The sequence below is a fragment of the Cynocephalus volans genome, chromosome 11 (genome assembly GCF_027409185.1).
Source record: "Cynocephalus volans isolate mCynVol1 chromosome 11, mCynVol1.pri, whole genome shotgun sequence".
NCBI classification, from domain to species: domain Eukaryota; kingdom Metazoa; phylum Chordata; class Mammalia; order Dermoptera; family Cynocephalidae; genus Cynocephalus; species Cynocephalus volans.
Genome location: NC_084470.1, coordinates 91189178 through 91202470, shown reverse-complemented (window position 1 = coordinate 91202470; position 13293 = coordinate 91189178). Strand labels below are relative to the sequence as shown.

Sequence of the window (13293 nt, the reverse complement as noted above, 5' to 3'; positions counted from 1 at the left end):
ATACATGCACAGTATTGTGTAACCATCACCACTATCTGTACCCAGAACTTTTTTATTCCCTCTGCCTTCTAATCTACTTTCTGTGTGTATGAATTTGCCTGTCCTAGGTACCTCATGTAAGTGGAATTGTACAATATTTGTCCTTTTTTTTCAACTTATGTCTATAAGCATAATATTTTCAGGGCCCATCAATGTTGTAACATATATTAAAATTTCATTTCTTTTTATGGTTGAATGATATTCCATAGTATGTTTATACCCTATTTTGTTTATCCATTTATCTGTTATGAATTATGTCTACCTTTTGGTTATTGTGAATAATGCTGCTATGAACATTGGTGTTCAAATATGCTTTCAATTCTTTTGGATATATGCCTAGGAGTGGAATTTCTGGTTCATATGGTAGTTCTGTGTTTAACCTTTGGAGAAACCACCAAACTGTTCTCCATAGCAGCTGCATCATTTTATGTTCCCACCAGCAATGCGTGAAGGTTCCAGTTTCTCCACATCATTGTCAACTCTTGTTATTTTTTTATCTTCTTCTTCTATTGTAGCCATCTTAGTAGGTGTGAAGTGGTGTGTTATTGTGGTTTTGATTTGCATTTCCCTAGTGACTAATGTTGTTAAGCATCTTTTCATGTGCATAATGACCATTTATTTTTCTTCTTCGGAGAAATGTGTATTAAAGTCCTTTGCCTATTTTCTAGTTGGGTTGTTTGGTTGTTGACTTTTAGCAGTTCTTTGTATGTTCTGGGTATTAATTTCTTATATATATGATTTGCACGTATTTGCAAACATTCTCTGTGTTGTCTTTATGCTTTCTTAATAGTATCTTTTCATGTAACAATAGTGCTTAATTTTGGTAAAGTCTACTTTATTTTTTCTTTTCTTCCTATACTTTTGGTGTTACATCCCTGAAGTTGTTGTCAAATCCAGTGTCATAAAGATTTTTCTCCAATGTTTTTCTCTAAGAATTTTATAGTTTTATGTTTAGCTCTTTGATCCATTTTGAGTTAATTTTTATATATGATGTTAGGTAAGAGTCCAACTTCATTCTTTTGCATATGGATATCCACTTTTTCTCAGCACCACCATTTATTGAAGACCGTTCTTTCCCCATTTGAATGCTTTTGGTAGCCCTGTTGAAAATCACTTACCATGTAGGTGAAGGTTTATTTTTGTTCTCTCTATTCTATTCCGTTGGTCTATATATTGGTCCACATACCAGTACCATACTGTTTTAATTACTGTAGCTTTGTGGTAAATTTTGAAGTTGGGAAGTGTGAGTCCTCCAATTTTATTCTTCCTTTTTGAGATTGTTTTGGCTATTCAGAGTCCCTTGAGATTCCACATGAATTTTAGAATGATTTTTTCCATTTATGCAAAAAATGTTGGGATTTTGATAGGGATTACTTTGAATCTGTAGGGTGCTTTGGATACTATTGACATCTTAACAATATTAAATCTTCCAATCTGTGAACGCAGGATGTCTTTCCATTAATTTATGTATTCTTTAATTTCTTTTTGCAATTTTATAATTTTCAGGGTATAAATCTTTTTCCTTCTTGGTTAGGTTTTATTTCTATGTATTTTGTTGTTTTAGGTGCTATTGTATTCTTTATTTTTGTCTTCAATTCCACTGGTGCCATTTAGTACATTGCTGCCTCAGTATATACCTCATGAGCTTTGAACATCTCAAATTTGTTCACATAGTTGTTAAAGTATATTCCTAGAAATTAGTTTCACTCTTGAGAAAATCTGGCTTTATATTGTCCATCAGGAGAACATTTTTGTTTATTAGTTGAATCTATCTTGAATATGATTGATTGTGCTTAGGGGCTTGTATTATATGTATATTTGCACATAAATATTGCTGTCTTTGGGGTTCAAAGATGATTGCTGCTTTTAGGTTGCTGTGCATGAATGAACATGTCTGGAAGGGGTGGGGAGTGTGAGAGAAGAAGACAGGCACAGACTGATTGAAAAGATGGATTTGTATAGAATCATACAACCGGTGTAACTGTTATTCTTTAAAATAAACATTGAAGTGCCCATGTAAGTAAACAGATTCATGTTTTCTCAAGTGACAACTTAACCTTCCTCAAGTGACAACTTAACCTCTCAACTTGCACGTATTGGGGAGATCTGATGTGTGAACCTCACGTTTGAGGCTCTATTTGAAGTCCTGCATTCCAAGATCTAAGGGCAGGTAGGAAGGATAACTGATTTTCAGTGTCACAAATTATTGAATAATGTTTGTTACCAAGATGGAATTTATTTTCTAGAAGCTTATGTAAGAGGGGCAGAAGTAAGAGAAGAATACAGATAATGTGCAAAAGTAAAAGATTCTTTTGAGTTGAATTCCTGTTCCCTGGTTTGCCAGCTTGATTGCATTCTCCTGGCCAGTTGAATGATATAGTTGTCTGGGTGCTCTGAGTTTACTGGGTGAGTGGTTCCTCTTAACATGATCCTGCTGTCTGTTTATAAGAGAAGATCCTAGAGATTCTGGATGGTCACTTTGGTTAACTTCTTTTGTCCTTTTCCCAGATTAAACATTAGAAGGTGCAGTTTTGTTTTGGTCATGATGGCTTATTGAGAACCAGACAGCATTAGGAGCTTATTTTTAGAAACCATACTCTTTTGATGTATGCTGTTCTCCCAGTATAAAAAACCTAAAACTATTTCTAGCAAAATCTTGACTATATGAACCTGGAAAGGTTTTTCAAAGAATTTGTCCTATTCCTTTTCCATAACTTTCCTCTGATTAATGAAACCTTGACAGTTCTTCTTAGTGTGCCTTCTTAAAGGTCACTTGCCTCTATAAACATACTCTGTGAGTTGTGTGAGCTCTGCTTCTCTGTGAGGAACACATAAAAGGAGTTCTGTACTATTAGCACTTGTGGCTTGCATGTGAAATACTTAGTTCCTGTATCTTAATGATATCATAGATGAAAATCCCCACAGAATCCTGAAACACATCATGAGAGGGAGAGTCCTGTGCACTAAAGAATTTTTCACAGATACTATTTTTACACGCTTATTTGCAGACATTTGGTCACACCTGTATGTCACATTCTTGTAAACACTGTGATTGCATCTCTCCAGCTTCCCTGGGCCTTCATCTTTGTCCACAATAAAAGTTCTCAAAAACTGAGAATATGACAAAGTATGCATGAAAATGTGGCGTGTGTTAGATCACATGGAAATATTTGTTATATCTGATCAGTTTTCCTCTTCCAGTAAACAATTAGATTCTGTTTAACAGATTTTGAAAAACATCTAGATAGATTCACTACATGTAACAGTGGCAAATATTGTGGTTCTCTTATTATTTGAATCTTTAGTCTTTTTTTTGTTATATTTATGTTTGTTTGTCAGTGTGCTCTGATCTAGGAAATATGCAAGAATTCCCTAGTAATCTTAAATAGAAGCCTCATTAGAATTACAGGGTTTTAGAGTCAGCCCGTGGAACACCAAGGCCACGAGTTCGGATCCCTATGTAGGGATGGCCAGTTGGCTCACTTGGGAGAGTGTGGTGCTGACACCACCAAGTCAAGGGTTAAGATCCCCTTAGTGATCATCTTTTTAAAAAAATAAAAAAATAAAAATAAAAAAAGAATTACAGGGTTTTTCCTACTCCTGGTTTTAAAGGAAATATTGTTTTTAAATTAATTGATCTTGGAAAAGCATGGGGTGGACAATGTAATTAGATAGCACCATTGTAGTGTTGATTTTTGTTCTCTGGCTATCACTAGAGTTTTTTAAAATTTATTTATTATTTATTTATTTATTGAAATATTGTTGATTGTACATATCCATGGGGTACAGCATTGAATAGCAATACCTATCTACAGTATGAGATGGCTGAAATCAGGATAATAAGTATATTCAAGATTATGCAATATAATTATTTTTGTGGCCCTTTACCAATTTCTCGCTAATGCCTCCTTCTCTTCCCCTTTTCCACCTCTGGTGGCCTCAGTTCTGTTCTCTCCTTTTGAAAGTTCAACAAATTCTTGTGATTGTTATATCTTTCTTTCTTTTTTAAAAATTGTTTATTTTTTTAGCTCCTACTTGTGAGTGAGACCATGTGTTATTTCTTTTTCTGTGCCTGACTTATTTCATCATCCATGTTGCTGTGAATGTCAGAATTTCATTCTTTTTTATGGCAGAGTAGTATTCCATTGTGTATATATACCACATTTTCTTTATCCAGTTGTTTAGTGATGTACATTTAGGTTGGTTCCAACTCTTGGCAATTATAAATAGAGCTGCGATAAACATGGGAGTGCAGATATCCCTTACACATGATGATTTCTATTCCTTTGGATATATATCCAGCAGTGGGATTGCTGGATCATAAGGCAGTTCTATCTGTAGTTGAGGAACCTCCATACTGTATTCCATAATGGCTACACTAATGTATAGTCCTACTAACAGTGTAGGAAGGTTTCCTTTTCTCTGCATCCTCACCAGCATTTGTTATTCTCTGTCTTTTTGATAATAGTCAATCTAACTGGGATGAAATGATATCTTAGTGTGGTTTTGACTTGGTTTTTCCTTATCTTAGTGATGTTGAGTATTATTTCATGTGTCTGTTGACCATTTGTAGATCTTCCTTTGAGAAATGCCATTTCTTAATAGAGTTGCTTTTTTTTTTTTTACTGTTAAGTTGTTTGAGTTTCTTGTATATTCTGGATATTAATCCGTTGTCACATGCATAGTTTGCACATATTGTCTCCCATTCTATAGGTTGTCTTTTCACTTTGTTAATTGATTGTTTTTCTGTGAAGAAGCTTTTTAGTTTGATAATCCCATTTGTTTATTTCTTCTTTTGTTGCCTGTTCTTTTAGAGTCTTATTTAAAAAGTCTTTGCCTTATCCTACTTCCTGAAGTGTTTCCTCATGTTTTCTTTTAGGAGTTTCATAGTTTTAGATCTTATATTTAAGTCTTTAATCCATTTTGAGTTGATTTTGTTATATAGTGAGAGGTATGGATCTAGTTTCATTCTTCTACATATGGATGCCCAGCTTTCGCAGCACCACTTATTGAAGAGGCAGTCTTTTCTGCAATGTATGTTCTTATGGCGTTTGTCATAGATCATTTGACTCTGAGTATGTGGGTTGATTTCTGGGTTGTCTATTCTGTTCCATTGGTCTGAGTATCTGTTTTTATGCCAGTACTATGTTGTTTTGGTTACTATAGCTTTGTAGTATAATTTGAAATCAGGTAGTGTTATGCCTCTGGCTTTATTTGTTTACTTTTGCTTAGGATTGCTTTGGCTTTTGTTGTTTCATATAAATGTTAGGATTGTTTTTTCTGTTTTTATGAGGAATGTTATTGGCATTTTGGTGAGGATTGCATTGGATCTGTAGATTGCTTTGGGTAGTATGGACATTTTTACTTCCAGTCCAAGAGCCTGGAATGTCTTTCCATCTTTTTGTATCCCCTTTAATTTCTTTCAGCAGTGATTTGTAGTTACTGTTGTAGACATCTTTCACCTCCTTGGTTAAATTGATTCCTAGGTATTTTATTTTTTTGGTGACTATTGTAAATGGGTTTGCTTTCTTGATTTCTTTTTCTGCTAGTTTGTTATTGGAATATAAGAACACTACTGATTTTTGTGTGTTGATTTTGTATCCTGCAACATTACTGAAATTGTTTATTAGCTCTTATAATTTTTTGTAGAGTCTTTAGGTTTTTCTGTACAAAGGATCATGTCATCTGCAAACAGGGATAGTTTGACTTCATCTTTTCTGATCTGGATGCCTTTTATTTCTTTCTCTTTCCTGATTGCTCTGACTAATGCCACATTAAATAGGAGCAATGAGAGAGTTAGCATCCTGGTATGTTCCTGTTCTTAAAAACTTTAAGCTTTCAACTTTTTCCCATTCAGGATGATATTGGTGGTAGGTTTGTCATATATGGCTTTTATTGTGTTGAGGTAGTTTCCTTCTATACCTAATTTGCTGAGAGTCTTCATCATGAAGGGATGTTGAATTTCGTCAAATATTTTTTCTGCATCTATTGAGATAATCATACGGTTTTTGTCCTGGATTTTTTTTATGTGGTGTGTCACATTTATTGACTTGCATATATTGAACCATCCTTGCATCCCTGGGATAAATTGCACTTGATTGTGTTTGTTTTTGAGTTTTGCCAGTTTGATTATAATGTGTCTCAATTTTGGATTGAATCTGTTTGGGCATCTTTGAGCTTCATGGATCTGAAGGCCCATATCTCTCCCAATACCTGGTAAGTTTTCCATTATTATCTTGTTGAATATATTTTCAATACCTTTTTCTTTCTCCTCCCCTTCTGGAACACCCATGATTTGGATGTTTTTGTACTTAAATTTATCTGCTAACTCTCTTAGATTTTCTTCATTTAAAAGAAAAAAATTTTTTTTTTGTTTAGTCTGTCTGGGTTATTTTGAAAAGACTATCTTTGCGATCAGAATTTCTTTCTTCTGCTTGCTCTAACCTGCTGCTTAAGTTCTTGGTTCTATTTTTTATTTTGTTGAACAAATCCTTTAGTTCTAGGGGTTCTGCTACATTCTTTTTTTAAGGTATTAATCTCTTAATCTCTTTGTATTCTATTCCTCCTTCATATTCTAGATACTTTTTCTCATTTTGTTGAGTTGTCCAGCTAAATATTCTCATATCTCATTGAGTTTCCTTAAGATTGTTGCTCAGAATTGCTTTTCAGTCATTCCTAGGGTTTCCTGCTCTATGGGGTTTGGTACTTGAGAATTATATTTCTTTGTTGGTGTCATATTTTCTTGTTTTTTCATATTTTTACTATATTTGTGTTGATGTCTGGTCATCTGTTAGAGCAGTTGCTTTTTCTTTTACTCTGGAGTTGACTTTAAGGAGAGAGACTTCCTCCTATAGATGTGTTTTATATTCACCATTTGGTAGGGTGGTTTAGTATTGGTTCTGGTTGCATGCAGTAGCGTAGTTTCTTTTGGGTACTTTGGCTATACTCAGTGTTGAAGTTGCATGTGAGTACCTCTGTGGCCTAGGCACTGGGGCACTTAGTGATTCCTTGCTGAGATTAGTGACACTGCGTTGGTTTGTCGAGGATGTGGGCAAGTTCTTGAGTTCTTGGGAGAAGTGTCTGGATGCCCTGTCACTCTTTGGCTGAGGTAGGTGTCCCGGGGCGGGCTGTTGGCAGCCTGGTTTGTGGATCCTATGACCCTGATGAGTACACTAGGATATAGTACAGTTCCTCATTTAAATGGGTGATCCTGAACGGGTTTTCTCTTTCTTGTTTTCTATAATTAGAAGCTCCTCCTGGGTCCTTGTTTCCCCTAGTTGGGGGATGGGTTGGTGGTGATTGGGAATTTTCTTTCTTACTCTATTTGGGTATCCAGGGTTTCTGCCGTCTCAGGGGTTTCTGTGTGTGTCTCTGCCCAGATCAAGGCAGTTGCGTGTGCTGCACATGTATCTCCCTCCCCCAGTTGTGCTGACCTGTGTGGCAGCATAATTCCCATTGTGAGTTGGGCCACTGGGTTGTGGATCTTCACTCGCTCACTTCTTTCCCTGGGCTCTGTTGGTGACTATCATTGTCTCGATGTAGTCAAGTGGTCAGCAGGCCTCCTTCATGATGGCCATGGCTGCTCCTTTGGCAGCAAGGCGCCCTTGTGTTAGTAGTGGCTGTGGCCATGGCGGTGGCTATGGTGGACCACCTGTGCAGAAGCAGTGGCTGTTGCAGTGGCGGGGGCTGCAGATGGTAGCTGCTGAGGTCCCTGGGCATGTTCCTGCCGTCTGTCACTAGAATTTTGGAATCAATATTAAATATACTTCTATTTTTTTTTTTATTTTTATTTTTTATTTTTTTTGTCGTTTTTTCGTGACCGGCACTCAGCCAGTGAGTGCAATGGTCAGTCCTGTATAGGATCCGAACCCGCGGCGGGAGTGTCGCCGCGCTGCCAGCGCAGCACTCTACCAAGTGTGCCACGGGCTCGGCCCTATACTTCTATTTTACTTAGTAAAAATAGCAGTATTAAATGTTGCAGAAATAATAGTCATAAAGAGGTTTTAGATTTTAAGGTATCCTTAATTTTTTTTATTACTTTTTATTTCTTTTTTCTTTTTTAGGACAGGAAGATAATAAAATGGAATTCTCGGATATGACTTCAGTAACAAACCACCTTCCAAAGTTGAAGCTGTGTTCCCCAGAGAAATTGGAGCCTGATAAACCAGATGATTCTTCTAGTTGTACTGATATTCTAGAAGCTCTTTCTTCACCAGAATCAGATTCATGCAATAGGTAGGAAATGTGTAGTAGATGTTTATTTTGAATTTCTATTTTCTATGCATGTGTAGATACATAGGCAGAAATAATTAGTAAATAGCTTTGAGGAATAGGGCATTCTGTCATTCTTCTTACATTTTAGTCTCTATTTACTGCTGTGTAGTCCTCACAGTGGGAGGGGAGTGCAGTACCCAGACTGTTTTCTACTCTATAGTCTTTTTATAGATATTTTTCCTAGAGTTGGAAAAGAAAGCATGATAGGCAGTGAAATTCTTATCAAGGCAATGAGTGAAGCAGATAAAGACAACAATATTGGAAAATAGAGATGATCAGAAAGACAGTGCGTAGGAGAGTGAAACAGAAAAGAAAAATTTAACAGAGTGAACAGAATGGATGGGGAAGCTTTAAAAATTAGAGATTTGGCAGTGAGTCATTTTGAAAAGATTTTTAAATTTTTATTTATTTATTTTTTGGGTGGCTGGCACAGGGATTGAACCCTGGACCTTGGTGTTATCAGCACCATGCCCTAACCAACTGAACAAAGTGGCCCCTCTGAAAAGATATTTTTAGAAGATGATGTATTTTAAAAAGATAAATTTCATATGTATATATACACATATACACTTCATGTTTATAACTGTTTTTTTTGTTTGTTTTTATTTTTTTCTTTCTTTTTTTTCTTTTATAACTGTTATTTTTAATGGGTGCAGTATTCTGTTAGTTTCTGTGTCGCCATTGATCACACCTTTCAATTTCTGTTAGATTAGGACATTTTCCCCAGCGCTCTACTTATGTACCTAATGCTGTGGTAAAGCTTTTCCTTTTGCTCCTGTTATTTCCTTATCTTTATCATCATTTTGACCCTGGCAGGTGTTGTTGTTGTTCTGAATGAATTATACCAATTTAAAATGCTATCAGCAGAGTGTGAATGTGAATATGTCTTGGAAATTATTTAATCTTTGATATTAGCTAATTCAAAAATTATTAATGAGTCTCTAGAATGATAGAGAATATCTAATCTGAAGCATCAAATTAAGAAGAATTTTTAATAAGAGAAGTATACTTGAAGACCGTCTGAAAACAGTTTCGGATTAGTCAGAATCATGTAGTAGGAAGGGAAAATCTTCACACCTCATCCCAAAGTTTTTCAGGGTCAGAAACACTGTATCTCTAATTGACTGAGGGAAAAACAATTGGTAGTAACCTGAATTGTGGCTCTAGGTCAGGCCATTCCCACAAGTCCAGTGGGCAGCGTTTTTTTTGTTTGTTTGTTTTGTTTTTTTGACCAGCAAGGGGATCGCAACCCTTGGCACGGGCACTGCGCTCAGCCAGTGAGTGCACCGGCCATCCCTATACAGAATCCTAACCTGTGGCCTCCACGCTCCCCAGCGCCGCTGCACTCCCAGCCAGCGCCGCTGCACTCCCAGCCAGCGCCGCTGCACTCCCAGCCAGCGCCGCTGCACTCCCAGCCAGCGCCGCTGCACTCCCAGCCAGCGCCGCTGCACTCCCAGCCAGCGCCGCTGCACTCCCAGCCAGCGCCGCTGCACTCCCAGCCAGCGCCGCTGCACTCCCAGCCAGCGCCGCTGCACTCCCAGCCAGCGCCGCTGCACTCCCAGCCAGCGCCGCTGCACTCCCAGCCAGCGCCGCTGCACTCCCAGCCAGCGCCGCACTCTCCCGAGTGAGCCACGGGTTCGGCCCCCAGCGTTTGTTTTTAAACACAAATCTTCTTGGAATGCAGAGTAAAAATGGAAACAAATTGGAGTCAGTGAGAGTATGTTTGTTTTTAATTATAGTCACTGGATGCCTGAATGTTTTGGAATGGCAGAACGAACCAGGACATTTTCGTGAGCTTGAGGTGGGAATGGAGGAAACTGAAAGGGGAAACACATGGCGGTCAGAGGTCTACCTGTCTGGTTATCCGGTGGTGAAAGTGTGGGAAGTAGGATGAGTTTGATGGAGTCTTGCCCTAAAGACTAATTGGCATCACTGAACTGTGAGAGGGTTATTAAAAAGGAAAATGCCATTGCTTTTAGGTATACTATGGCTCAGGAACTGGGAGAACAAATAGTAAACAGTCTCTGGGTTTAGAAAAGGTAAAGGAAATATGGCTGATGGGAATGTGGAGTAAACCTACCTGGGTCAATTTACTAAAATGGGTTTAGTCTAAAGTCAGGTTGTTGTGAGGCATCACTCCCTAAAAGAGGTGAAAAGTGCTTTTACATTGATCCCCAGTCACACACTGTTCCAGCTGACACTTCGTTAGGGGATTGATCCTTTGTCAATATTTACCTTTCTACTGACTAAGATCCTGGGACAGTTTTTCTGTCCATCCTTAATGCTTTCCTCTGGGTAAAGGTCATGTAGGGTTATCATTATGAAACATTTTGGGATGAAAATTTTGTTAGCAATTCCAAATAAGCATAGTGATGCTATATTAGCCTTTGTTCTCTGCTTATAACAGGGTCTAACATTACCCTATTACACTTATCCATTCAATGAACATCTGTCGTGTTCCAGGAACTATTTCTAGATGGTACAATTTTGCAGTGACCAAATCATTAAATTTTTTTTTTTTTAAATTTAAGCTGTTACATTCTGTTTCACACAACTAGTTATGTATGTGTATACATCTGCCCAAAAGCACACACACACATTCTCCCATGGCCCAATAGAGTTACCTACTAATTACAAACTTTTAACAGCTTTTGAGATGCAATTCACATACCACACAATTCACCCATTTAAGTGTACAAGTCAATGGTTTTTGTATATTTACAGAGTTATACAGCCATCACCACAATTTTATAACATTTTTATCACCCCAAAAAGAAACTCTGCATTCATTATCAGTCACACCCCATTTCCTCCCACACCTCCTGCTGCAAGCTCTAGGCAAACATTAATCTACTTTCTGTTTCTATATATTTGTCTATTCTGGACATTCATATAAATGTATTCATACAATATGTGATCTTTTGTTACTGGCTTCTTTCACTCAGCATAATTTCACAGAGTTTATCTGTGTTGTATGATGTTTTAGTACTATATTCCTTTTTATTGCTGAATAATATTTCATTATATGGATATAAATTTTATTTATTTGTTTATTAGTTGATGGACATTTGTGTTGTTCTTAATTGCAATTTTAACAAAGAAAAAAAGTCATTGAGTTTGCTTGCACAGTTTGGAAACTTAGCTTCTGTGATGGTATATAAGGATTTACCAGGCTTGCCTCAAGAAAGTGGGTAGTGTCTTCCCTGTTACTCATGTTTCAAGTATGAATAGGAAGTGTTAAACACATTGTAAATATTAAATATGTTCATCTTTAAATTTTAATTTTATTTGGGTCCTCTTCATTTGCTCTGTCATTTTGTCAGTCTAAGATCTTTAACTTTAAAAGGTAGAGTCTGTTCCTTGTATAAGACATAGAAACCTAAGGCTAAAGAGAAAGTGGGAAAAGTGAGCCTAAACTAGTGGTATTTGTTGGATACCAGGAGAGACCACTAGCAACTGATTCAAGAGTAGATTGCTGAAGAGTAAGTATGCAGAAGGAAGCGGGCATGGGGTGGCAGGAAAAGTAGCAGACTGAGTTGAATGGCTTTGGGTCAAGTTCTGCTGGGAGATTTTGGTTTCAGTCTTTTGAAGTCTGTTTCTGTATATCTTAAAGCATGCAACAATATCTTATATGTTAGATATGTTGTGCAGATACAACGAGATAATAGATGTGAGAGTCTTTGATAAATATATGATTATTTTTTTTTCATAAAGACAAATCAGTTAAATTTTCCTCAGCAATACTGGAAAATTTAGGACTTTATGGCTGGACATTTCAGAAATGCTTTCATGGCCCTCGTTTTATTGATTTTAAGACATACATTTTCTGTTTTACATTTTAACATCTGAAATTGTGATGTGTCTTTTAATGAGCAGTGTTTTAAAATTGCTGACAGCCGGGTTGCAGCCGTGAGCACTTGCCAGTGGGTGTGCATCATGACTCTTCATAGTGTCATCATTTCCGTTAGGTTACATGTATTGTTGGCATTACATTAGTTGGCTGTTTAATATGTCTTCAACAAAATAATGAAACAAAAAAGTTATTTATGAAGAAAACACAGAAACAGCAGGGTGGAAATTTGATGTTAGTGAGGTAGTATTCACCACTGGATGAATGACCGTAATTGTGCTCAAAGAAATTGTGTTCTGCATTTTCTTGAAAATAATCTAGGAAAGAAAGATACCCATAAGTTTATGAAGACATGTTATATTTTGTTAATAAGCTATGTGCAAAGGATTGCCTGTTTCTTGTATGACCAACTTAGGCAGGAGAAAGGGCCAAATCTCTTGGAATAGAGGAAGAAATTCAAAGCAATAACTGTTAGCATTACTGGTTCATGTGTTGCAAAGGACTCTTGCTAAGGTCTCAAGTGTCAATGTGTCAGATACTTCTTGCTGTCTTTGAATAGAAACTGCTTTGCTTCTGACTACATACACTGTAATTGAGGAAAGATACAAAGTTATGAGTTCAGTTTTCAGAATGAGTGTCAGTGCCTTAGATGAAATCCTGGAGACGAATAGCTGAGTGCTTTTGAGGAATACTGTACCTCAGGTGCTCTTGGTGGTGCAGAGAATGAGTTGGTGTGGAAAAACTCAGATATAGAGCTGAGTCAAAATATGATGAAGAATTGGGCTCTGAATATGAAGACATTTGAGGAATACTTTAACCAATTTGTTTCAGGGTTTTTTTTCTTTTTCTTTCTTTCTTTTTTTTTTTGGTTTATGAACAGCAATGGTATAAAATAACCTATATCTACATAAGTTTATTTTTAATATTTTATTTTTGTTTTTAAAGATTTATTATTATCATTTTTTTATACTCTAAGATGTCGCAGAGCAGTTGGGGAGGGGGAGAGGGGAGAGGAAAGGGGGATAGGGTGTGAGGAGGAGGAAGGAGGAAAGGGGGGGCATGATCAAGGCCCATGGCACACCCCTCATTCTGGGGGTGGGGGAGGTGTGGCTGAGGCCCCTCGGCCTCCC

The 13293-nt window shown here is 37.1% G+C and overlaps 1 protein-coding gene across 1 annotated transcript in view; it reads left to right on the top strand.

Annotated features, from left to right (window-relative positions):
• RAD18 (RAD18 E3 ubiquitin protein ligase) overlaps window positions 1-13293 on the top strand; it is a 115142-nt gene that overhangs the window by 80786 nt on the left and 21063 nt on the right. Inside the window, exon 11 of the mRNA XM_063115055.1 lies at window positions 8103-8274. Coding sequence (XP_062971125.1) covers window positions 8103-8274 — 172 coding nt within the window. The remainder of the gene's footprint in view (window positions 1-8102; window positions 8275-13293) is intronic.